Source organism: Bufo bufo, chromosome 9 (genome assembly GCF_905171765.1).
Source record: "Bufo bufo chromosome 9, aBufBuf1.1, whole genome shotgun sequence".
NCBI lineage: Eukaryota > Metazoa > Chordata > Amphibia > Anura > Bufonidae > Bufo > Bufo bufo.
Window position 1 is genome coordinate 29220905 of NC_053397.1, and position 26268 is coordinate 29247172.

The following is a 26268-nucleotide window of genomic DNA, read 5'->3' on the forward strand; positions in this document are numbered from 1 at the left end:
AGATGGTCTCTGTGATCTGCTTACAGTAATTAATAGCCTTAGATGTACCAAAAGAAGGCAAAGTCATTATTTTCAAATATAGAAATTTGTCAACACTTTATTGCAGGGTATTATATTCTCCTAATAAGAGAGTGTAATGCTAAGAGACCATAAGTGAAATAATTACGCCTTGTCAAAAAGTTTGAGAGTTCACTGAGACCAATATGTCCATCTTTTGTGAAAAAGAAAATAATTAAAAAAATACAATGTTATATTAGAGCATCACATATTCATGATTAGAAAAATAATTGCTGGAGCAAATAAGACGACGGTTAGACGGCAGCTTATAGATTGTGAAGACCAATCCCTTTCCTTATGTTGGCCTTTCGAACAAATTCAAGCTACAGCATCTTCTGGCCAACAAAAAATAGACAAATAAGCGAAATCACTTTATCCACATTTATATGAGACTGATTTGACTAATAGGGAAGAGCAGGATATCGGATGCAGGTAGGAAGGTTTGCTGCATTTTAGAACTGTGTACCACTGAACATACAGGGAGTGCAGAATTATTAGGCAAGTTGTATTTTTGAGGATTAATTTTATTATTGAACAACAACCATGTTCTCAATGAACCCAAAAAACTCATTAATATCAAAGCTGAATATTTTTGGAAGTAGTTTTTAGTTTGTTTTTAGTTCTAGCTATTTTAGGGGGATATCTGTGTGTGCAGGTGACTATTACTGTGCATAATTATTAGGCAACTTAACAAAAAACAAATATATACCCATTTCAATTATTTATTTTTACCAGTGAAACCAATATAACATCTCAACATTCACAAATATACATTTCTGACATTCAAAAACAAAACAAAAACAAATCAGTGACCAATATAGCCACCTTTCTTTGCAAGGACACTCAAAAGCCTGCCATCCATGGATTCTGTCAGTGTTTTGATCTGTTCACCATCAACATTGCGTGCAGCAGCAACCACAGCCTCCCAGACACTGTTCAGAGAGGTGTACTGTTTTCCCTCCTTGTAAATCTCACATTTGATGATGGACCACAGGTTCTCAATGGGGTTCAGATCAGGTGAACAAGGAGGCCATGTCATTAGATTTTCTTCTTTTATACCCTTTCTTGCCAGCCACGCTGTGGAGTACTTGGACGCGTGTGATGGAGCATTGTCCTGCATGAAAATCATGTTTTTCTTGAAGGATGCAGACTTCTTCCTGTACCACTGCTTGAAGAAGGTGTCTTCCAGAAACTGGCAGTAGGACTGGGAGTTGAGCTTGACTCCATCCTCAACCCGAAAAGACCCCACAAGCTCATCTTTGATGATACCAGCCCAAACCAGTACTCCACCTCCACCTTGCTGGCGTCTGAGTCAGACTGGAGCTCTCTGCCCTTTACCAATCCAGCCACGGGCCCATCCATCTGGCCCATCAAGACTCACTCTCATTTCATCAGTCCATAAAACCTTAGAAAAATCAGTCTTGAGATATTTCTTGGCCCAGTCTTGACATTTCAGCTTGTGTGTCTTGTTCAGTGGTGGTCGTCTTTCAGCCTTTCTTACCTTGGCCATGTCTCTGAGTATTGCACACCTTGTGCTTTTGGGCACTCCAGTGATGTTGCAGCTCTGAAATATGGCCAAACTGGTGGCAAGTGGCATCTTGGCAGCTGCACGCTTGACTTTTCTCAGTTCATGGGCAGTTATTTTGCGCCTTGGTTTTTCCACACGCTTCTTGCGACCCTGTTGACTATTTTGAATGAAACGCTTGATTGTTCGATGATCACGCTTCAGAAGCTTTGCAATTTTAAGAGTGCTGCATCCCTCTGCAAGATATCTCACTATTTTTGACTTTTCTGAGCCTGTCAAGTCCTTCTTTTGACCCATTTTGCCAAAGGAAAGAAAGTTGCCTAATAATTATGCACACCTAATATAGGGTGTTGATGTCATTAGACCACACCCCTTCTCATTACAGAGATGCACATCACCTAATATGCTTAATTGGTAGTAGGCTTTCGGGCCTATACAGCTTGGAGTAAGACAACATGCATAAAGAGGATGATGTGGTCAAAATACTCATTTGCCTAATAATTCTGCACGCAGTGTATAGAGTGCGTCATATGATAGGACTGCTTTGTTTCCATCCATATTTATATGGAAGAGATCTGACTAATAGGGAAGACTAGCTTATTACAAAAATTCCTCTCTCATTTACATTGACAAATACCGCAGCTATAAACTGCATTTTGCATTCTGTTGATACCAATGAAAGAGGGCACTGAAATTTTTTTGTTTTCCTGCACTACCCTATCATTCTCCAGGTATATAAATAGCTCTCACCATTACCTGCCCATAGTCACCATACTTCTCCATCCAGTTTGCCTTTATGCTCAATTCACCAGCCTTGACAATCATAGTGCTGACTGTTATACCTGGAATTGTATAGTGTGCAGCCCCATAGCTACTGCAGAACAGCTAATTGGCGGGGGGTACGGGGTGAGGGTTGAATCCCCACTATTCGGATAGTGATGGCCTATCCTTGGGATAGTCTATCACTTTAAAACCATTGGACAATCCTTTAAGCTGCCCATACACCTGAGATTTTGATCAACCAATCATTCATGGGATCGTGCATATGTACGATCCCAACAGCAACATACAGATTAAACTGGATGATCAGGGAATTAGTTAAAAAAAACTAAACCTGACTCCCAGGAATTTGTGCAAATTGGAAAATAATAAGCAGAATTTGACCAATCTTGCCATAGACTTGTCCATAGGCTGACCATGGTCAACATTTTCTAACCTGACAGATCAAATTTTAATTTTCAAACCACAGTCAACCAAGATGGCCAAAATCAACCATTTTGACCAAATTGTATCTCATGGAAATGGGCGCTTTTACACAGTGTGGCTATGTAATGGGGAGATATCAAACAATCCTGATGATCTGCTATCACACAAGAACTGATCCTTTGCCTTGGTTATAGAAAATCGCCTGGGAATTAGAAGACGTGTGTGAGTCTTTCGGTATCTATAGGTATAGGTGAGGTATCTCACAATCTTTCACCACCTTTAGGAAGCCCTATAACCTGTGGTCCAGTAAAATAGAAGACTGGTAGTTAATATATGAGCGTTGCATAGTCTAAACAAGATACAGCCTTCTTAGGTTACGATAAATCCTTCGAAATCCCTATTGGCATCTCCCCTAAATTTAGAGTATATCATAGAACTGGACTGCTTTTCTGACAACTCCTCTGTTGTCAGATATGTGGATCATCATAGATCCAACACAAGAGAGAAGATGGGGTCATGTTGAGTTCTGCCTCTTCAGGGATGGACCCTCATTTAAAATCTTTACGGAAAAAAGACAATTAATTTAGGATCCTTGTAGACACCATGTGGACACCATGGGATCAATAAGAATATCCGTGGTTCATTTTCATTATGGTTTATAGCATCCCCAAAGAGGTAGCGCTCTCCATATACCCCATCATCTGTAGCATTCGTGTCAAGGTTCTAGACGTCAGGAGAGAAGACCTGTACTGTTCATGCCCTGATTAAGTCCCAGTAGACCCTGAGGTGAAGAGTGCAATGCAATGCCGACCCTTTACCTCTGGGTGCACTGTGACGTAATCAGTGCATGCGCAGTACACATCTTCTCTACCCTGCACAAAAGAGATGCCTTACTGGGTGTGCGCTATGTGCAAAATTCTGGCACGGGTGCAAGATTACAGGGTCAGGTGAGAATAGGATACAAACACCTTGCTCCATCAACCAACAAGGGACGTGAGTTACTTACTGACAAGAGGGACGGAATTCTGGTGCACTGAGGGGCTAAGGCTCGTCCTCTGTGCTCTTAACATCTCATTTGCCTATTTTACAGTTTTTTTATGCTACAAACAGGTACTGTTTTAATTGTCTATTGAAGCCCTACGTGTCACTCAGCTTAGTTTAATACAAGCTGACAGTCTCCCTTTAAAATGTAGCAGGCATTTCAGGGCATGAGACAATATTTTTGCTTTCAGTAGATTGCCGGTTTGATATCATAATTCAAGTGGTATTAACCTGCACTGATCTGTTGTGTTACGCAGTCCCCAGTGCTGTGGGTATATTGTTCCTGCACAATACTCAACACAAGGACTTGGAAACCAGATCTTGGTCTTGTGCTCTTGCCACTTTCTAATCACAGAGGGAATCCCCACAGTGGCATTAGTGTCAGGCACACCTACCCTCTCCACATGCCAAAGCTTAAAGCCCAGTTTGCACTTGATCGATTCCATTTGCACCCTGAGTTTTCTTTGAAGTCGTAGGGAGCAGATGGAGCCTTCATTGAGGCAATTAGAGCACCACAGGAAGCACAAACCACCAGCTGCTCACAGGGCTGTATGTGCCCAGAATTAGCAAAGCACTTTTTAAGGTAGCACCTCTGTCAGCAGACTGCAGGCACATACTGAGAACAGGCACTGTCTGCAGTCTAGGAAAAGCTGCTTACCTGACTATTTTCCCTGTTTAGCGTTAGGTTTATCGATTGAAATTAAACTGCCTGCGTTCCGCAGATTTGAGATTTACACGAGATTTCCATTTATGTTTGTATTGCAAAAATAGGCCCAAATCGATAGAAAAGAAACATTGCAATAAATAGATTAAAAGCATTGCCCACGTTGAGCTATTCGCAGTTGTACTTGCCAAACTATAAGGCTTATATTCCGTTTTTTCAAGGTTACGCTTAATTCCATAGATGCTTGCATATAACTAATAGAAAAAATATTAATTAAAAAATAAATATATATATATATATACACAACAGGAAGATTTAGACTAGCACATTCATATTCATAGTCGCAGGTGCATATCCATAAAGCAAAAATGGTTGATAAAAAAATAATGGCTTCACAACTTTACACACACCACACACAAAATCCTCACTGCATGCAAAAAATATTTACTTTTGTCATTTACTTTCTGTTACAAAAATGCTCCATTTGTGAGATATTCTCTTTTCATCATTATAATGTCGCCCTCTGGTGTTTAATATGTATAGTGATATGCATGTCCACCTACTGAGATGGTCGCACATGCTCAGTTCCATTCTTAAAATGCTACCAACCGGATCCACTGTTAGAAGCTGCGACAGTTACAAAAAGAGAGCTGCAGCAGAAGGGACATGCCTCCTGAACTGTGATACACAAGAAATGACATGCTCCCTGAGCTGTTATAGGAAGAGCTGCAGTAGAAAGGCCATGCTCCCTGAGCTGTCAGCCTGAGGAAAGTCTAGCAGAGTAAATTGGAGCAATGAATGGGGAGATCTCTGGATCTATGTGAGGTGCAGGGCTGGTTCTAGCTTTTTTAGAAGGATGGTGTCTGATTATCATTTTTTTTACATCCGTTATGTCAAGCCACATTTAAAGGGAGTCTGTCACCTTGAAATATATTGTAGGGATAGCCCAGCTGAATGTAATGATACCTTTCACTTAGTGGTCTGTTGCTTCATTCTGGAGAAAAAGTACTTTTAATCCACATACAAGTCAGCAGTTAAGTACATCAAGGGAGGGCCCAAGCCACTCTGTGCACCCTTGCTTCTTCTTTGTCTATCAGCCCCTCCATCTACTGATCGACAGTACCAGTCAAGATGACTATGCAGGTACCTGGCCCTGTCAATCAGGAAGGAGAGGGAGATGCTGGCAGAGGAAGCAGGAGGAACAAGGATGCAAATAGTGTCTTCAGTCCATCCCTGGTAGATTTAACTGCTCATTTGCATACAAATTACAGTATTATTTCTCCAGAATGAAGCAGTGGATCACTATATGAAGGGTACAAGACATTGGGGGAGATTTAGCAAACTGGTGTAAAGTAGAACTGGCTTAACTGCCCATAGCAACCAATCAGATTCCACCTTTTATTTTTCACAGCTCCTTTGGATAATGAAAGGTGGAATCTGATTGGTTCCTATGGGCAACTAAGCGAGCTCTACTTTACACCAGTTTGACAAATGTCGTCCATTGTGGCTGGTTTAACACAGAATTTCCTGGTGACAGATTCCCTTTTATGGGGTTGTCCCAAAGAAGGACATTTATCATCTATCCTGAGGACAGCTGATAAATGTCTGACCACTGATGGGCCACATTGCTGGGTCCTCCAGTAGAACGAGGTTTCTGACCAACTCAAATGGAGCAGCAGGTAACATGTGTGACCAGCGGTCCGCTCAATCTGTTCACTGCTGTGATCCCAGTGATCAGTGAGGATACATGATAAATGTCCTTCATGGGACAACCTCTTTCATTTGAGATCTTTCTTGACCTAAGTGTTTGGGATCATTGGCAATATTGGAAGAATTCATCAATGCTCACCACAATAGTAGGTGGCACCACTGGCCTATCCCTGAGCATGAGAAATGATACCGGTTTTTAGGTTAGAAGGTCTTGATACATGATTCCCATTGTATAGATCAGTAGTAAAAACTAGAACAGAGAGTTATGTCTGCCTTGTGAGTGATTACTATCTTTGTACAGTGCCACAAAATACTTTGGTGATTTAACAGCAATGAGAATTAAATTAAAAATATCAGATGTTTAGAAGAAAAATGTTTTTTTAAGTTTTTGACATGTTCTGATACAAAAATTCCATGATTTTTAACAGAACTAGAATTGCATTTGAAGTGAAGTTGCAGAAAACCAGCAGATCAACAGATTTCCGGGTGCCTCAGTCAATCTGTACCATGTTTAACGTCATGGTTGATGCAAAAGCACAGTCAACAAAACTCTGCAGTATGGAAATGGGACAAGAGGTAACTCCTGAAATGTCATTTTCTACTGTTCTTTAAATCTATGATCTTATTAGGCTTATTTGCATTCAATTGGCATATTTTATGCTTTATTGTGTGTGGGAGACAAGTCGGATTTATACATAAGATCAGAGCATGTGCCAGTTCGTGTCACAGATAGCCCATAGGACTTTTGACCGATTGTTTCGGATCCTCTAGAGACAGTAGATGCGTCTCTGTTCAATATGGACATTGCCAAACATATAGGCCCTGATTTATCAAGACCGGTGTGTGCTACATCAGCCTTGATAGGGCCTGTGCTGCTGAAGGACGCATGCAATTTATGACTGGGCACGCTTTGGTAGGACCTGCAGCAGAATGAAATCTACGGCAGCTCGGAGCTGCCATAGTCTGACGTAATTGATTATAAGTTAGTCAAGGCCTATATCCCAGCCCTTGCTACATCCCCTTTTTGTAGACTTGGCGAAGGCGATGTAAAAGTTGCTAATGCATTGAAAAAAGAGGTAAAAGGGGAAGATAAATCCCCCCCACCACCATAGTTTTGCTAGATTGTACCTATTAGGGTGCATTCACAAGACCATCTTCAAAAATTTTGCGGTCTGCAAAACTCCGGAAAAATATGGATGATGTCCGTGTGACATCCGTGTTGCATAAATTTTTTGGGGGACCCATTGTAACAATGCCTATTCTTGTCCACAAAATGGACAAGAATAGGACATGTTCTATTTCATTTTTTTATTTTTTTGCAGGGCTGCGCAATGGACATACGTGTGCAGACAGCACACGGTGTGCTGCATTTTTTGCAGACTCATTGTATTGAAATGAAAATGCAGTCATGTGAATGTTGGCCTAGCTCAGTGGCTAGAATTGTTGCCTTGCTATATTGGGTCCTTGGGTTTGGATATGATCAAGGGCAACATCTGCATCGAGTCTTCATGTTCTAGCCATGTTTATATGAGTTTATCTCTGGTGGCTGCATATCTTCCCTGAGAACGAAAGGTTGGGCATGTTGAAATCCAACTGCCCGATTCTTCTACCCCCAACACTGAGGAAGGGTAGGAAGGCCTCAATACTCAATGTATAGTCACTGGTCCCACCAAAATTGACAGATTCAGCCAACATTAATCTAATGGGTATGGCCATCTGTAGTCTTGAGGTCTTCATCATCGGAAGCCGGTAGGTATAACCTTTGTATATGAGAAAGTAAATAGAGAAATAGTGACTTAGACAACTTATCTTTGCTTGATTTGAGGCAATGAAAAACTGTAGATTTCTATCTCATTTCATTGACATATAATTATCAGACAATACATCTCATTGTTCTCCATGTCACTTGTTGTTCTGTTGTATGTGTCACACCTAGCGTCTCTCCTTTGCGTCCCACAGACACCATAGTTTTCTAGATTACTGAGCCTTTTCTGTCTGCCATTTAGTCGGCTCCTGGATATGTCATACCTATGACTTTTGAAGAAAGAATTCTGGCTTTACACTGATGCTATCGTACAGTATATTGTTAATGTTTACGGTTGTGTGATCCAGTTGTATAGTAACTCTACACTTTTTGAAGGGCTGTAATTACGTCCAATCCAAACAATACCACATTCTCAACTTTCTAATTCCTTCCTCCAGTCTGGGGAACGATTGTATTGTAACAGGTGCCACTGGGATTTTTTTTTTGAAGGTAAAGGAGTTAAAATTAAAGGTATCATTAGAAGATGTATATTCTTATCATACAATGGGCCGTTGTCCTTTATTTGCCACAGAATCGCACTTGTCTCACTTGAGATGAATGGAATGTCTTGTGGTATTATGTGGTAGGAGTAGGAATTGATCACTTTTTCCAAGCAAGTTGAGCTACAAGAAGAGAAAAGCTTAAAGGGAAACCTCCCGTTCCCTATTTTAATGCTTTAGATTAACATCCTAGAAATGAAAAATATTACCATTCAAAAACTATAGATTGGGATAGTCTAGATCTTCACATTTGCAAAGGCCATATAACAATCTTACAGTTCAGCTAACAACCTAGGAACTACTCCTGATACCCCAACCAGCTGCTTTTTTCAAGTGGACTTTCCACTGGATTGGTCACTGCAGGAGAAATATAGTATATTATATGGTCATTTTAGTAATACAACGAAGGTTCGAGTTTGCCAGAATGGGGCTTCTCATACAAATTTTCTCTTCATTCTAGCTCCAGAGCAAATGATCCCTCTTAGATGTTCATATGCCCTAATAGGATATATGGGCAGGGGTTGTATTCCTGAGACAACTCCTTTAAGGATTTAAAAGGAATTTGAGAAATAGTCAAGCGACATTCAAATGTGATTTTTAAAGGAGAATTAGAAAATAAAGACCATGAGGGGAATTTATCACTGTAGGTGTATTTGTGGCTAGTTTTCAGGCTGGAGTTTCTATGCCCATCTGAGCCAAATTTGTGAAAATAAATAATAATAAAATAATAAATTACAATGTAGTTGCACCTATTTCAGTGAAAGTGGGCAATGCCTGGGTGGAGTTGTGACTTTTTTGGTAAGAATAAATCACAGCAGAAGTTTTCTTAGCTCAAATGTGTTGCTTGTTTTTTTCAGAAAGGTAAGTAATGCGGCAATATGTGTTAAGGTTTTCGGCTCGCAGGCCTTCATCAGACACTGTGCCGCAGTTAGGTAGGGAAGAAAGAGAAAGGTGATGTACATCTGAAATGCAGGAGCCGAACTGGCGTCAGGAGGGTAGCTGTGTTGAGACCTTTTTGCAACTTTTTAAAATGTTGCACTTTATAAACACGGCACAAAAGTGATCTATTCTGAAACCCTGAGGAGATCACGGGCTTATTGCTCAAAAAGTTGCAACATTTTTGAGCAAGTGACCCAAAAAAGTAACAAAGCCCCTATTTGAAGCCAGAAATCAGGAGCGTAAGACTCGATAAATTCCCTTCCATCCTATTGATTTTGCTTTTATTCCAAAGAAATGGATTCCAACTACTGGTGTTCACGTAATCCTAAAAATCCTGACTGCAACAGTGACATGCCTGTATACCACACATGACTGCTGAGGCCAATCACCGGACTCGTGTCATATGCTACGTGTCATATGCCAAAAACATGGAGACATGGCTGCAGGAGTGGGAGGATTGGATCAGCGAAGCTGAAATTGAGTTGGTTAAGGCTGATGAATATTATCCTAACTTCCCTGACATCTTTTTTATTTATTTTATTTAACTCAGACAACCCCTACCAACGACTGAGCCACCATGACTTGTCCAGGTCACCTTAATTTATAAAGCAGACCCAAGGAAAGGATGGCCCTCAGAAAATGAATTGTCCAGGGGCTTTCACAGACCTTTATTCCTACCCCCATGAACTAAAGCGTCTACCTTGTAGCCAGTGTTTCCAAGATGCCTCAGCAGGATAAATGGAATACACTCGCTGCAGAAAAGTGTCACTCAAATTAGCAGGGAATCAGGCTAGCAAATGTGTTGTGTGAAGCTGTTCTGAGGTAATGTAGCATAAGTGCTATGGAAAGTGACAGTTGCTGTGGTATGGTATTTTTAAAGAAAAGCTGAGTTGATAGACACATGAAACACATGGAAATTATCAGTGCATAAGTTACTGTCTCACACTGAACTATGTTATGCAGCAACTTTGAAAGTTGCTGCTTTTTAAATTTTACCCAGTTTATAGAAAGGAGCACACATAGCATTGCCAAACGATGCTTCCTGCACTGAGGGCTTTTGCTCAGCTGGAGGGTCTCAATGACCACTGTAGCGTAAAGATTTTTAAAGGGGTTTTTCAAGACGTTTATACTAGTGTTGAGTGAATCGAAGTATCCAAAGTGGACTTTGATCCGTATTTCAGGAAAAAAAAAATCACGCTTCGTGTTAACTAATCAATTTTCTCTGAAATGGCAGTAAAAACAAAAAAATTATGTACTCACCTCATCCATTTGCCATTTGCGCAGGTAGAGGCCAATGCGTCCATTTTGATTGAAGGTACTGCGCGAAATCTCGCACGGGGTGACTAGGGTTGAGCAAATCGAAGTATCCAAAGTGGACGTCAATCCGAATTTCAGGGAAAATTCAATAATTGGTAACGAATGAATTTTCCCTGAAATGATGATTGAAAAAAAAAAAAAAACTCACCTCATCCTGCACAAAATCTCATGCGCGGTGACGTATCACGTCACCACGCCGGCCAGCATGACGTGATGACGTCATCACGCACACGCACCGTGCAAGATTTCGCAGGGAGCCTTCAATCAAGATGGCCACAGTGACCTCTTTGCACTGAAATGGATAAAGTGAGTATTTTTTTTTTACGGATTAACCCACTAAGCCGTCACTATTATTCTCAGATGCCGCGATCAGCACAATCGCCATTCCCCATCATTGTGTCCGCTACTTACGAAGAAATATGGTTCATAACAAAGTAATTTGTTTTTAAAAAATTCTCTCAACCCTAGCAGTGACGTATGACTTCACCATGTCGGTAAGTGTGATGACATCATCCCGTCACCGCACAAGATTTTGTGTGGTGTCTTCAATCAGGGTGACAGCCATGGCCTCTACCCGATCAAATGGATACTTTTTTTTGTTTGTTTTTTTTACCTTGATTAACACTAAAAGGCCTGAGTTGTTGGACCCCCAATGATTAGATACTGATGACCTATTCAGAGGATAGGTCATCGGTATGAAAGTCTCGGAAAACCTTTTTAAGGCATTTTTCTCTTATCAAAGTTGCTTTAGGGTTAAGTTTATGCGCAGGTCCAGATACCCTGGGCATTGGATACCTATGGCATAGGGCAGGGATGGCAAAGTTGTAAAACTACAGCTGTAGGCAGTCTGTAGGCAGTTGTAGTTTAGAAACAGCTGGAGAGTGTCGAGGTTGGCCATCCATGACATGGGGTATATCAGGATTTGGCACCAAAGATGACAAAAATTAAGGTGGGCCCAGCATGCATGTGGAACCTACACTCCCTGAATTGTACGGTAGCCTTCATGGCACATAACAGGTAGAATTTAGTGTTCGGTTCCCGTCTTACCGAGATCGCCTTGACGTGTGGCAGACGGGCCCAAATAATTTTGTACAAAATGTATTTGTCAAGCATCTCAAATTTACATAATAAGCATAGCATTAGCATTAGAATACTTTTTTGTACTTTATTTGGTTTGCAGAGTGCTGTTGCATTGCATTTTTTACTTTGTGTTTTCAGCCACAGCAACGTGCACCTGCGCATTGGGATGTGTTGACTTACCGCCCTTTTTTTCCCTTTGCAGTTTTTACTGTATGGATATACTTATTACACTGCAACAGCACCCATCCATATGTATGGCATGTACATTGATGAGAAGTTACTTCTACTGGTTGAAGCGTCTCTGCTCGTCTTGGATCGCTAAGCTCGACTTACAATCAGATCCAAATGTATAATTAAATCCATAATTTAAGCGTCTCCCACTAATGAAATGCTTTAACATTTGTTCTATTTGTGCCAATTACCATCCCAGAGAAAGCATACTGACGAAATAACTTTTATCAACGTAATTGAACTGATAAAAACAGATTGTTTAATATACCCAGAAAGAAGGAAAATTTGTTTCGCATTATGTGGAATATGATTTGCATCTCATTACATGGGAACGCTGCTCACAGAAAAGAATCAATCTTCTGTAGCGCTTTTAGAAAGTGACTGAAAAGTCTTAAAGGGGTTGTGCAGCCAGTAGCAGTTGCAATAATCCCCCGTTGGGGGTCCGACTCCTGGCACCCCCGCGGATCAGCTGTTTGAAGAGGAGGCGGTGCTCCCTACAATTACACTAAGAAGTCTCGGCGGTGCAGTGTAATGATAAATGCTTTCTTCATTCATTTGAATGGGATGAGCACTTGTAATTACATTGCGCCGGTGATGCAAACGAGACAACGTGTAGTGTAATCTTGCAGAGGAAGCAGCGCTTGTATGAGCTCTGCCTCCCCTTAAAACAACTGATCATCGGGGGGTCGGACCCCCGCCAATCTGATATTGTTTACCTAACCTGAGGACAGGTCATCAATATGTACTGGCTGCACAACCCCTATGGGAAACATCGACTGCTTTCTAGGAATCCTCTGATATCATGTTAGGCTTCATAGTCCGTATATAAGTCCACAAGCCACGGATCTACAAAATATGGATACCTTCCACATGCATTCCACATTTTATCTTTGGTGAATACCATATGCGGCAACCTGCATTTTGTTATGTATGTTGGAAATAGGGAGAGGGCAGTGGCTGCCATGCTGTCTATCAGTAGTCAAGGTACTCACATAATGGTATTTTAGTACCACATTGGTGACCATGCAAGTCCCTATAGTGGCAGCTTCATAAAATATTGTGAAAAATTGCTCTCTTACAGTAAGTCATCATGCAAAGACAAAGGTCAACGGCAGCACCAACCTCCAGGAATCTCAGACCGAAATAGAGCTCACCATTTTACTGACCACTATGAAAATGTATTTGTGCAGATAGGGGATATGTCATCACTTTATGATTGGTGAGGGTCTTGATCTCTGGGACCACCACCAGTCCTGAGAATGATTGACTGGCAGCACTAATTTACCACTCTCACCCTTAGCATATTTCATTGCACAGCCACGTCCTGGCCACCCACTGTGCAGGGAACTGTAGCATAAATCCATTCAACTAAAGGGGCTGGCTGAAATTCCCTGCACAACCAGCTGGCCGAGGGGGTCCCAGAGGTTGCACCACCCCAATCATAAAATTATTACTCATCTTAGCGGTAAGATGGCAATACAACTTTAAAGGGGTCGTCTTATAAAGCCAATCCCTGTTCATAAGCCCTGTTAGTGAATATGGGTGGGTTATAGCTATAGTATGATCAAGGAAGAAGGACTTCAATAGAAAATTGCATGTTTTAGTGGCATAGTGTTCCCCAACTACAGTCTATGGCACAAGCAACAACACAAGAAATGCAAGAAAAATGATACAAAAAATAAGACACCAAACAATAAAAAAATGGAAAAAAAAAACCATCATAAAATGCACCATTTTTTTGCCCCATGGATTGGATTTTTTTCTTTTCTTTGCATAAAATAACGTATTTTGCCCTCATGCACAGCAGCTGAGGAACAAAAAAGCGAAACCAGGTTCTGTGAATTTACTTTATCAATGAACTGTATGTTGAATAGGTTTAGCTACGACACTGGATATTTCTAATTATGAGCGTGAGACCAAGTTATTAAATAACTCTTGTACCTGCCGAGTACTTTTTGTGGGCTCTAATTAAAGGATCACTTAACAAGCCGACTTATGTAATGAATGCATCTGTTTAGTTAAGAACTAGCACATCCTCCCTGACGCTCTCCATCTCTAGGAGTTGTCAGACGCCATTCCAGAGTGTCGGGAAGTTGTGCAACATGAATGGACCTACCTGAGGAGCAGGCAGAGCAACTGCTATTGGCCCAGCTAATACAGGGGCTCATCTCCACTCAGAGGTGGGGTGTAGGTAGCAGTAACGGTGGATGATGGAATGTGAGCTTGGGATCACTGATGGATCAGGGAAAGAAGGAACAGCCATAAGGACCAAAGCAGCTATAAGCCTTTTATGTCCTGATGGAAATGGGATCCATTTCCAGTTTTACTATGATACCTCGAGGTTGCGTTCTAAACCACACTTGGCCGACAGTCATGGTTGTCACCCGACAAATATGCAATCAGTAAAATCAGATAAGTAAAAAGCAAGTGAAGCAAATAGAGGCCTCAGTGGAAAATATATTTTAAATGAATCCTTGAATATATTCAGACATTTACAATACATAAACCTGTGTTGAAGCGTGGTGTCGTGTGATGATGATTGTAATGATGGAAATGTCCATCAAACACTTGCAATTGAAACAATTGGTCAAACTTGCCACATGTAAGCAGACCTTTAAATAGTGTTCCTTAGAGAGTGGCTTGATGTCACACGAAGCTTGTGGTTCCCTAGAGGTTGGAAGCTGCCGATACTGTTCTGCACTAGCACCATTAGGGGGTGATATACCATTGCTGAGACTTGGCACCAGGGCAAGAACTATAACACTGGCAGCTGACATGTGGCTAAGAATCACCGACTCTTAAAGGGGTTGTCCGGGTTCAGAACTGAACCCGAACATATCCCCGTTTTTACCCAGGCAGCCCCTCTGACATGAGCATCAGAGCTTTTTATGGAGATCCGGTGACGTACAGGGCTGTCCATGTGTAAAGCTAGGCGGAGGCTTCCTCCTAGCAGTAATCCCGGTGACGTCACCGGCACTAATTGGCAGGCAGGCTGCCAAAAATTACAGGTAACCGGCACTCCAAGGAGGGCATCATACACACCCTTGAAAAATTATGATTGATGGCCTGCTGGTGACCCTCAAAAACATTAGGAGCAAGGGCCTGCTGGTGACCCTCTAAAACATTATGGGTGAGGGACTGCTGCTGATCTGACCATCTAAAACATTAGGGGTGAGGGTCTGCTGCTGAGCTGACCATCTAAAACATTAGGGGTGAGGGTCTGCTGCTGAGCTGACTCTCTAAAACATTATAGGCGAGTGCCTGCTGCTGATCTGACCATCCAAAACATTATTGGCGAGGGACTGCTGCTGAGCTGACCATCTAAAACATTAGGGACGAGGGCCTGCTGCTGAGCTGACTATCTAAAACATTAGAGGCGAGGGCCTGCTGCTGATTTGACCATGAAAAAAATTATGGGCGAGGGCCTGCTGCCGAGCTGACTATCTAAAATATTATGGGCGAGGGCCTGCTGCTGAGCTGACCATCTAAAACATTAGGGGTGAGGGCCTGCTGCTGAGCTGAATATCTAAAACATTAGGGGTGAGGGTTTGCTGCTGAGCTGACTCTCTAAAACATTAGGGGCGAGTGCCTGCTGCTGAGATGACCATCGAAAAAATTATGGTTGAGGGTCAGCTGATGAGCCGACTCTCTAAAACATTAGGGGCAACGGCCTGCTGCTAATCTGACCATGGAAAAAACTATGGGCGAAGGCCTGCTGCTGAGCTGACCATCGAAAAAATGCCTGAGGGGCTGCTGCTGAGCTGACTCTCTAAAACATTAGGGGCGAGGGCAGCCTAATAAGCATGTTGATATGATGGAGGGGGAGGAGGATGAGAAAAGGAAGATTGAACCATATACCCTTTTTTATGTTGGAAGGGGTGCATGGGAATACAGTTTATTCAATACACCATAAAAGCCACATTTAAAGTGCCTTTATGTTCAGCCGCTTTCCTCTGGTGGAGTAGAGAAGTCAGGGGCAATCCAGGCCTTGTTCATTTTTATAAGAATCAACCGGTCAGCATTTTCAGTTGACAGGCGGATGTGCTAATCAGTTATTATGTCCTCAGCAGCACTAAATATCCGCTCTGACAAAACGCTGGCTGCAGGGCAGGCCAGCACCTCCAAGGCGTAGAGCGCAAGTTTGTGCCACGTGTCCAGCTTGGACACTCAATAGTTGTAAGGCACAGAGGGATTATTGAGGATGCAGACACGGTCTGCTACGTACTCCTTCACCATCTTCCAAAATGTTTCCCTCCTTGTGACAGTAGGCCGCACATCAGGGTGAGGGTGCTGGAGGGGTGTCATGAAACTGTCCCAGGCCTTGGAGAGTGTTGCCCTGCCTCTGTTGGAACTGCTGTGTGTTCCCCTCGTCTCACTTCCTCGGTTGCCCAAGGAACTACGTACTCTGCCGCCAGCGTTGTCAGCTGGAAATTTTTGGAGCAATTTTTCCACAAGGACCTTCTGCTGATCTTCTGACCATTTTGCTAGACCTCTCCACCACAAGAATGATAGATGAGAAGTTCTCTTTGTAGTGGGGGGTCAAGAAGAGTGAACAACCAGTAATCGGTGTTGACCAAAATGCGTACAACGTGAGGGTCACGGGAAAGGCAGCATAACATAAAGTCAGCCATGTGTGCCAGAGTCCCAACAGACAAGACTTAGCTGTCCTCATCAGTAGGATGACTCTTAATCTCCTCATCCTCTTCCTCCTCTTCTGCCCATCCACGCTTAACAGATGGAATAAACCTGCTATGGGTAGTACCCTCTGTAGCGGAGGCAACCGTCTCCTGCTCCTCCTCCTCATCATCATCCAATTAGCGCTGAGAATACGAAAAGAGGGTGGACTGGCTATCACCCTGTGTACTGTCTTCCCCCATTTCCACCTCTTCCACATGCAAAGCTTCCGCCTTCATTGTGAGCAGCGAGCGTTTTAGTAGACACAGAAGTGGGATGGTTACGCTGATAATAGCGGCATCGCCGCTCACCATCTGTGTTCATTCCTTAAAGTTGCATAAAACCTCACAAAGTTCAGATATCCATGCCCACTGATTGCTTGTGAAGAGCGGAAGCCGACTGGAAAGGTGACAACCATGTTGCAGCTGGTATTCCACTACTGCCCTCTGCTGCTCACAAAGCCTGGCCAACATGTGGAACTTGAAGTTCCAGCACTTGCTCACGTCGCACAACAGTCAGTGAGCTGGCAATTGCTAGCGCTGCTGCAGCGTTGCCAGACCGGCGGCAGCTGTAGATGACTTTCGGAAATGGGCACACACGCGGCGCACCTTCACCAGTAGCTCAGGCAAATTGTTGTTAGGTTTTGAGAAACCGCTGAACCACTAAGTTTAACACATGGGCTAGGCATGGTATGTGTGTAAGATTGCCAAGCTCCAAAGCCGCCACCAAGTTACAGCCATTATCAGACTCAACCATGCCTGGTTGTAGGTTGAGTGGCGAGAGCCACAGCTCAGTCTGGTCCCTTATATCCTGCTATAGCTCTGCGGCGCTGTGCTGTTTGTCACCTAAGCAAATACGTTTCAGCACGGCCTGTTTCCACTTCCCCACTGCAGTGCTACACTGCTTCCAGCTACTGATTGATGGCTGACTGGTGCTGCAAGATGAGAATTCAGAGATGGAACTGGAGGAGGAGGTGGAGAAGGAGAAGGGGGGGTTGCAGCCACTAATGTCGGTGGTGGTGGAAATCCTGATGGAAGTAGGGCTCGCAATCCTTGGCATCGGTACCACCTGTGCCATCCCAGGGTATGACTCGATCCCGGCCTCCACAACGTTCACCCAGTGTGTCGTCAGGGAAATGTAGCATCCCTGGCCACAAGCACTTGTCCATGTGTCAGTCGTTTAGTGGACCTTCCCAATAACTGCGTTGGTCAGGGCACGAGTGATGTTACGGGACATATGCTGGTGTTAGGCGGGGACGGTACACTGGGCAAAATAGTGGCGGCTGGGGATTGAGTAACGAGGGATGGCCACCGCCATCAGGCTGCGGAAATCCTCTGTGTCCACAAGCCTAAATGGCAACATTTCCAGGGCCAGCAATTTGGAAAGGTGCGCATTTAGTGCTATGGCCTGTGGGTGGGTGGGTGGCTGGGTTTTTGTGCTTTCGTTCCAAGGCCTGGGGTATGAAAATCTGTACGCTGCGCTGGGACACAGAAGTGGATGTGCTAGCTGATGGTGCTTGCGAAGGTCCAGGTGCAGGGCAGGAGGCATCTGGGCCTGCGTCTTGGACAGGAGATTGGCCAGCATGTAACACATGGGAAGAGGAGGCAGTGGTGTGACCCGCAGACACTAATTGTGGACCCAGGCATTCGGCCCACCTATTAGGGCGCTTTGATGCCATGTGGCGGATCATGCTGGTGGTGGTGATGCTGCTAGTGTTCACGCCCCTGCTCATTTTAGTACGGCACAGGTTGCAAATGACAATTCTTTTTTCATTCTTTCCTCAAAAAAGTGCGAAATTGCGGAACACCTACCCCTTGGCAAGGGAGATTGCCGCAGGGGGGTGCTTCGAGGAACAGTTCTGGGCCTGTTTGGTGTGGCCCGCCTTCTCCCTTTTGCCACACCACTGCCTATTCCAGCTTGTTGCGGTGCTGCAGATCCCTCCCCTTATGTACTGCTGTCCTCGTCCGGCTTTCCACCTTTTCAGGTTGGGTCAGTGATTTCATCGTCCACCACCTCCTCTTCCACTTCCTCACTCTGGTCATCCTCCTGACTTGTTGACCTAAGAAGAACCTCACTTATTGACAACTGTGTCTCATCCTTATCATGAACCTCTTGAGACACTAATTGCGGTTGACTTATTGGCAACTGTGTCTCATCATCATCATCCACCTCGTGAAACACTAATTGCCGTTCCCCACCATCATCTTCTTCTGACTGTGGATGCTCAAGAGCTTGGGAATCAGGGCACAAGCTCTCCTCATGTCCCTCTTCAAGCGGCCTTGGCGCGAGACCCAAATCAAGGAATGGCACTAAAAAGAGCTCCTTGGAATATCCGAGTGTGGGATCACTTGTTTGCCAAGACTCTCCATGGTGGGAGGAAGGAGGATCAGGGTGAGGATTCTGTTGACCAGACTCTTGGCTACTGAGCAGGGCCGTCTTTAATATTGATTGGACCCTGGGCAAGAATTTACTTGGGCCCGCCTTCCCACACCCTAGCATGCAATCACACCCTCCACCACAACACACACACACACACAAAAAATCCACACACCTCGTAGAGTACAGTCAATGACTGTAAATACTTCCAGTTCTGAAGACTCCAGCGGCTCAGGATCAGTGCTCTGGGCAGCTGGGCTCAGGCTGGAAGTGGGCACCGCTCTGCAGTTCAGGAAGAAGACCGGGACTCGGGTCACCTTAGCGTTACGGTGCACCCCAGCATCCCACAGTATGCAGTATAGCACCTTATAGTATACAGCACCCCACACTATGCAGCACCCCACACTATGCAGTATACAGCACCCCACAGTATATAGTAGAGCAGTATAGCACCCCACAGTATACAGTAGAGCAGTATAGCACACCGCAGTATACAGCACCCCACAGTATACAGCACCTCACAGTATACAGTAGAGCAGTATAGTACCCCACAATATACAGCACCTCACAGTATAAAGCACCTTACAGAATACAGTATACAGCACCCAAAACTATACAGTATACAGCACCTCACAGTATACAGTATATAGCACCCCACACTGTACAGCACCCCACACTGTACAGCACCCCACAGTATACAGCACCCCCACAGTATACAGCACCCCACAGTATACATCATCCCACAATATACAGCACCCCACAGTATAAAGTAGAGCAGTATAGCACTCCACAATATACAGCACCCCACAGTATACAGCACCTCATGGTATACAGCACCTCACAGTATACAGTATACAGCACCCCAAACTATACAGAATACAACTCCTCACAGTATACAGTATACAGCACCCCAAACTATACGGAATACAGCACCTCACAGTATACAGCACCCCACAGTATACAGTAGAGCAGTATAGCACCCCACAGTATAGAGTAGAGCAGTATAGCACCCCACAATATACAGTATCCCACAGTATACAGCACCCCACAGTATACAGTAGAGCAGTATAGCCCCCACAATATACAGCACCCCACAGTATAGCACCCCACAGTATACAGCACCCCACAGCATACAGCAGATCAGTATAGCACCCCACAACCCCACAGTATACAGCACCCCACAGTATACAGTACCCCACAGTATACAACACCCCACAGTATACAGCGCCCCACAATATACAGTAGAGCAGTATAGCACCCCACAGTATACAGCCCCCTATAGTATACAGTAGAGCAGTATAGCACACCACAGTATACAGTCCCGCACAGTATACAGTAGAGCAGTATAGCACCCCACAGTATACAGCACCCCACAGTATACTGTAGCTTACAGTATATTAGTATAACAGCCCCTTTCACCTTTTCCTGATGTAATCTTCACAAAAAAAGCTCCACAGTTAAGGCAAACTTCTCCTGCAGCAACACTCCTGGTAGAAAGAAAGGACCTTTGATTACCTCATAGCCATGTGACCAGTAATATTGCTAGGTTACTGGTCACATGGTGATGATGTCATGTAAGGTTCTTTAGAGAATCACAGCTCTCACAGTTCGCTGCCTGGAGTGCCGGCAGGCAGGCATGGCATGGCAGCACCCCCCTGTGTAGCTGACAGCCTGACACCCAGGGCAGTGGCCAGCAGGGCTCAAGAGGCAGCTGCCTTGGGCCCGCATTAAAGATGGCCCTGCTAGTGAGACTGGACTTTGTGGAAGATAGGGTGGTGCTTAACTGACTGGAAGCATTATCTGCTGCAATCCAACCAACCACCTGGTCGCACTGGTCTGACTTCGAGAGGGGTGTCTTGCGCCGCCCTGCAAACTTTGACATGAAGCTAGGTATCGTGGATGAGTGTGTTTCTTGTGCTCTGGCAGCAGGCACAGTTTTAACGCGCCCTGGGCCACAGCCTCTGCGTGCACCATCAGCAGCACAGCCACTTCCCCGTCTCTTACTGCTCGCCTTGAGAATATTAAATGTTATATATATATAGACTGAATGTCACAGATATTTAGGATGGGCAAACATTATACAGGAGATGTAACGCAGGTAATGTCACTGTCACCAAAGGACTTTTGGGTCTCTAACACCAACCCTGCCTAACAAAAAAATAAAATTCAATTGAATCAATTCCCTACACTATCTATCCCTTCTACAGCACAGCTCTCCCTGACTAAGGCCCTATTCACACGTCTGCAATTTTGTTCCGCATTTTGCGGAACGGAATTGTGGACCTATTCATTTCTATGGGGCAGCACGATGTGCTACCCGGATACGGAATTGCGGACCCGCACTTCCGAGTCCGCAATTCCGTTCCTGAAAAAATAGAACATGTCCTATTCTTGTCCGCAATTGCGGACAAGAAAAGGCATATTCTATTAGTGCCGGAGATGTGCGGTCCGCAAAATGTGGAACACACATTTTCGTGTTTCCGTGTTTTGCGGATCCGCAGATCTGTGGATCCCCAAAACACGCTACGGACGTGTGAATGGACCCTAACACTGAGCCGACCCACGTGTCATCGGGTGCTTTATAGCACCCGATGACGCGTTCCGGCCAGCCAATCACTGTAATGCCAGCAGCCAACATGGCTACTGGCATTACAGTGAGGGCAATACTTACCTGCATGTTTATTGGCTGTGTAGCAGGCCCCAAATGTGCAGGGAGGAGACTCAAGCATCGCACTCGAGCACTCGCGGTATTCAGCTCAATACCGCGATCAACACTAGTCCTCACTAGCCCATCCAAGTTTTTTCTATAGGACCCTATTAGATCTGTGTACTTCTCTGCTACTATCTATCTATCTATCTATCTATCTATCTATCTATCTATCTATATCTATCTATCTACAGTATCTATCTATCTCATATCTATATAGTTATTCATTCTCAGATTTTTTCATCTCTACTTATTATAAGTCAGACTTTCAATTTTAAAGCTATTTTCCCACTACAGTAAAGTACTTTTTACTTTTAAATACATTAGGAGACCATCCACTATTTCCCTGATAACATATTTTACTAGTTTGTTAAAAACATTTGCCTCAGTTTGATCCTTATTGCAGCTGAATGCAACTAAAGCACTAAATGCTCGTTTTTACAGCTGCTCCCATATCATACTAGTTTCAGAAATGTTTTGGACAAATACATCGTTTGTTTTCATTTTTATATACATTTTTAAATATAGAAACCAAACAAAACTTTTTTTTTTTTTACTTTAGCATTTATTCTTTTACAGTAGTTTTAGCTAGCATATTCTAGAGTTATATTTGTTATTAAATAAACACAATTTTATTGCAACTTGTCATAATAAAATGATAACTATAAAAATTTTTACACAATATTATTTCTATAGGCTGCAGCACATTTTTTGTTTATATGCTATTTATGTGATTTTATTTTTAATAAATATAATACTTTAGTACCCTCTGCACATCTAGAAATATTTTATTGTAATATTTTTTTTAAGGATGTCTTTTTTCTAGATTATGATTACACAATTATCAATATATACATTACATCTATTATTATTATTAACATTTATTTTTATTATTATTATCATTATTATTATTATAAGTAGTAGTAGTATTTTACATTTTGAACCTATTAGTTCTATTGCAGACTTAAAGTAAGGCAAATAAAATCTATTTTTATTTTTAGGCCATTTTGGACAGATTTATTGTGGTTTCATACTAGTTATATTAATATATTTGATATTGTTATTTATTAAAACTTATTTAGATTTTTATTTTTTATTTTTTTTGTAGGTCATTTATTTGCCGTGCGATTTCTTTTTCATGCGTGGCTAGCTACATATAGATTTTCATTTTTCGGATAATGATGAAGAGGGACACAATTACATTAATTACATAAATAAGCAAAGATCAAGAAATGTTTTCGTTCTCCGCATTGTAGTTGTAGCCAAGTTGTTTAGTCTTTGAAGCCACAGATAATGGATGTCTGTTACGTTGTTATTTTTTTTTTTTTTCACATAAATTCCCGGAGAAAGGATTTAATTGAAAATCATCTGCATGATATGCCTGTCAATACATTTCACGCTGTATTATTTTGCACAAGTCTAGTCATTATCATTTTGCTAAAACCCATAATTTATCAACTGTAAGTTAACAAGCGAGCACTCTGCTAACCCTGCTGCACTTGACATAGCAGTGAGATGTAGCTCATTCAGTGGAAGCTGCCTGGAGCTCCAGAATTTCGGTGTATGGATTGGTGTATGCCACCGGTTTGATCATTGCCGATTTACACATCTCCACTCCCGGGAAATATCTCTTCTCCTTAGTTCATATGGCGTCCAAACAGCCAGTTACGAACACACTGCAATACCACCTGTTGTTTATGGCATTATAATTATTTCAAATCTGAAATTCCTAATTATTGTGTTTTTCGTGAATATATTATTGACATTTTTTTACACCATAGTTAGCCATGACAGGTTGCTTGCAATAAAGCTAAAATAAAAATAAACTTTTCATATGTACATATCACAGGAAGTGAGAATTATGCATTACTCGTTAATTAATGGAATGTGTCGGTCACCTGTTTACTTCCCGTACAGATTTTTTTCTGTAGAAGTATCTGCCCCCTAGGAAATACACTTCAATTTGTGAAAGACTTGTGTAAAGAGATACAAAATATATATATTGCCTTGATTATGTCGATGAGATTTGAGAGATATAGTTTTTTTTTTAAACAGTACAAGTAAAGGGGATTTCTGAGATTTTACAATGACGGGTGTTCCATTCCACTTGACCCCGAACCATCCAAGGAAAGAACAGGCAGCAGCTTTCACTGGAGTGGCACAACCCATTGACAGCCTTAGGAACACAAACAAGCGTTTCCATGCCACCATGTCTGATACTGCATCTCCGGACAGTTTTATTGAACGGGCTGAGGTGCAGTACCAGACACAGTCAGCCATATTGTGTCTGGTATTGAGCTGAAGGGGTCCAATAGAAGCCACTGGGATTCTGTGACTTGATGACCGATCATATGACTTCTTTTGTATTATTGGAGCATTTTTGGATATAGAAAAATGCAAAGCAGTTCTGAGGGCAACCTGAGCCAATAAACCTGACACTTTAAGGGGTTATCCCATGACTAATGTAAAAAATGAAAATCAGACATCATATAGTACATGACAATGCCTATCTAACAAAGTTAGAACCAGCCCTGCACCTCACATTGATCCAAAGATCTCCACATTCATTGCTCTGGTATCTTTTCTGCTGCAGTTCAGGAGGTGTGTCTCAGCTCTCCCTATCACAGCTCATGGGGCGTGTCTCAGCTCTCCCTATCACAGCTCAGGAGGCGTGGCTTAGCTCTCCCTATCACAGCTCAGGAGTCAGTTAAAGGATGAAACTGAGCATGTGCGGCCATCTCAGTGAGCAGGACAAAGACATGAGACAAAAAACAAACAGTGGGTGGTGCTATACAAATACATTTTATTGAATAACTCAGTGGCTATGCTAAATATTTAATTGTACGCAATTACAAAAGTATTCAGATGCAGGTGCTTGTTTGAAAACTGTAGAATATTTTTCGTGGGACAACCCCTTTAATGAAGTATATTGTGTATGACTGTAAGGCTATTTAATAGAGAGTAGATAGATAGATAATAAAGAGATAGATAGATTGATAGGTACTGTAGATAGATAGATAGATAGATAGATAGATAGATAGATAGATAGATAGATAGATACTTGTATTGCTCATGGGTTACAGGCTGCATTATGTTGCCATCCAGTTGCACACTGATTCCTTTAGTTTCTTACTGTTTGCTGTTGGAACCAACCAACAAAAGCCTTGAACACGCACTACAGTGCAGTGTAAAATAATCCGTACTCCAATCAATATTTGCACACTCAAGACGAGACACCTACGAGATCCCTTTTTCTGGAGATATGGCCCTTCACCAATAGAGAAGGGAATTTGAATATAGTTTGTATAGTCTCTATTAGAATTCACACTGTATGTATGTATATGTATACTCTTATCATGTACACTTATCTGGTTTCCAAATGATTCTGGGGGAAAAAAATAAGCTGATTTTATGTGATTAGTGCATTATACAACAATTACTGATAGGTGCAACAACTCAGGACTGAACAGCAAAAAGCAATAACCAATAACCAAAAAGCAATCTCCAAAATATCTTGGATGCTTGTCTTAGACATGTATCTGCTTGATGGTGTTTCTGGGCCCCAAATTGTTAACAATATTCTAATTTAAAAAATGATTCCTGTTTCATCCTTGCATCTGTGCATCTCCTATTGATACATTCAATGATATCACTTGCCGTGCAGCAGCTGCCTGACGCTGGTTGCTTTACAGATGTAGCAGACGTTAAATCCTGTTTTACTTTTTTTTTTTTTTATCTTTTTGAGTGAGAGACAATAGAGAAAACAACTGTCCTAGCAGACCACAGAGTGTCATACACAGACTTTCAGGCCAATTGGAGAACTTTAGATTCAGCTGGAATCAATTCAAACCCGAATCAGATTTGTCAACCGATTCGGCCAAATCGAATCTCTAGTGGTCACATTATAAGTATATCCCAAGTGCTGTGACTTATACGGATCAGTGTAATTTATCTCTATTTTCATTGCTTGAGTTGTGAAAATTCAACCTTCTGCTTCCAGAAGGTGGGTTACAACCTCCATAGAAAATACTTTTTTTTTTTATCACACTTCCATCATATGTTCTTTATTTTGTTCATATCACATTTCCATTGCATGTCCTTTTTTTATTTTCATCCTGTTTGGTTCTCATGCTACATTTTGTTTCACCTCCATTGATTTTTGTTTTATGTCTCCCACACCTTCCTCATTATTTCTGTTCCCATCCATCTGAAAGTTTGCTAAACAGTGGGTAAGTGTGTCTAACATTTTCAACTGTAATGTCACCCCTCACTCCCCAATGTATAATTAGCATTTATTTCAGTTTTTTTCCTCCCTTCTGTCAACATCCTCATTGTTTTGACTTAATTAGCATTTTAAACAGACATTAATGCAAACAAGTGAAAATGAATGTTCGGAGATATATTTTAATTACTCCATCCTTTAAAAATGTTATCATT

At 42.4% G+C, this 26268-nt stretch overlaps 1 protein-coding gene across 7 annotated transcripts in view; it reads left to right on the forward strand.

The window, feature by feature from the left end:
* The window catches only part of CADPS (calcium dependent secretion activator), a 434676-nt gene that overhangs the window by 354715 nt on the left and 53693 nt on the right, over positions 1–26268 (forward strand). For 6 of the 7 annotated variants that reach the window (XM_040407750.1, XM_040407754.1, XM_040407751.1 and 3 more), the window contains one exon: positions 6632–6779. In XM_040407750.1, coding sequence (XP_040263684.1) covers positions 6632–6779 — 148 coding nt within the window. Of the gene's footprint in view, positions 1–6631; positions 6780–26045; positions 26061–26268 lie in introns of all 7 variants that reach the window. The other variant, XM_040407756.1, reaches the window with a different exon arrangement.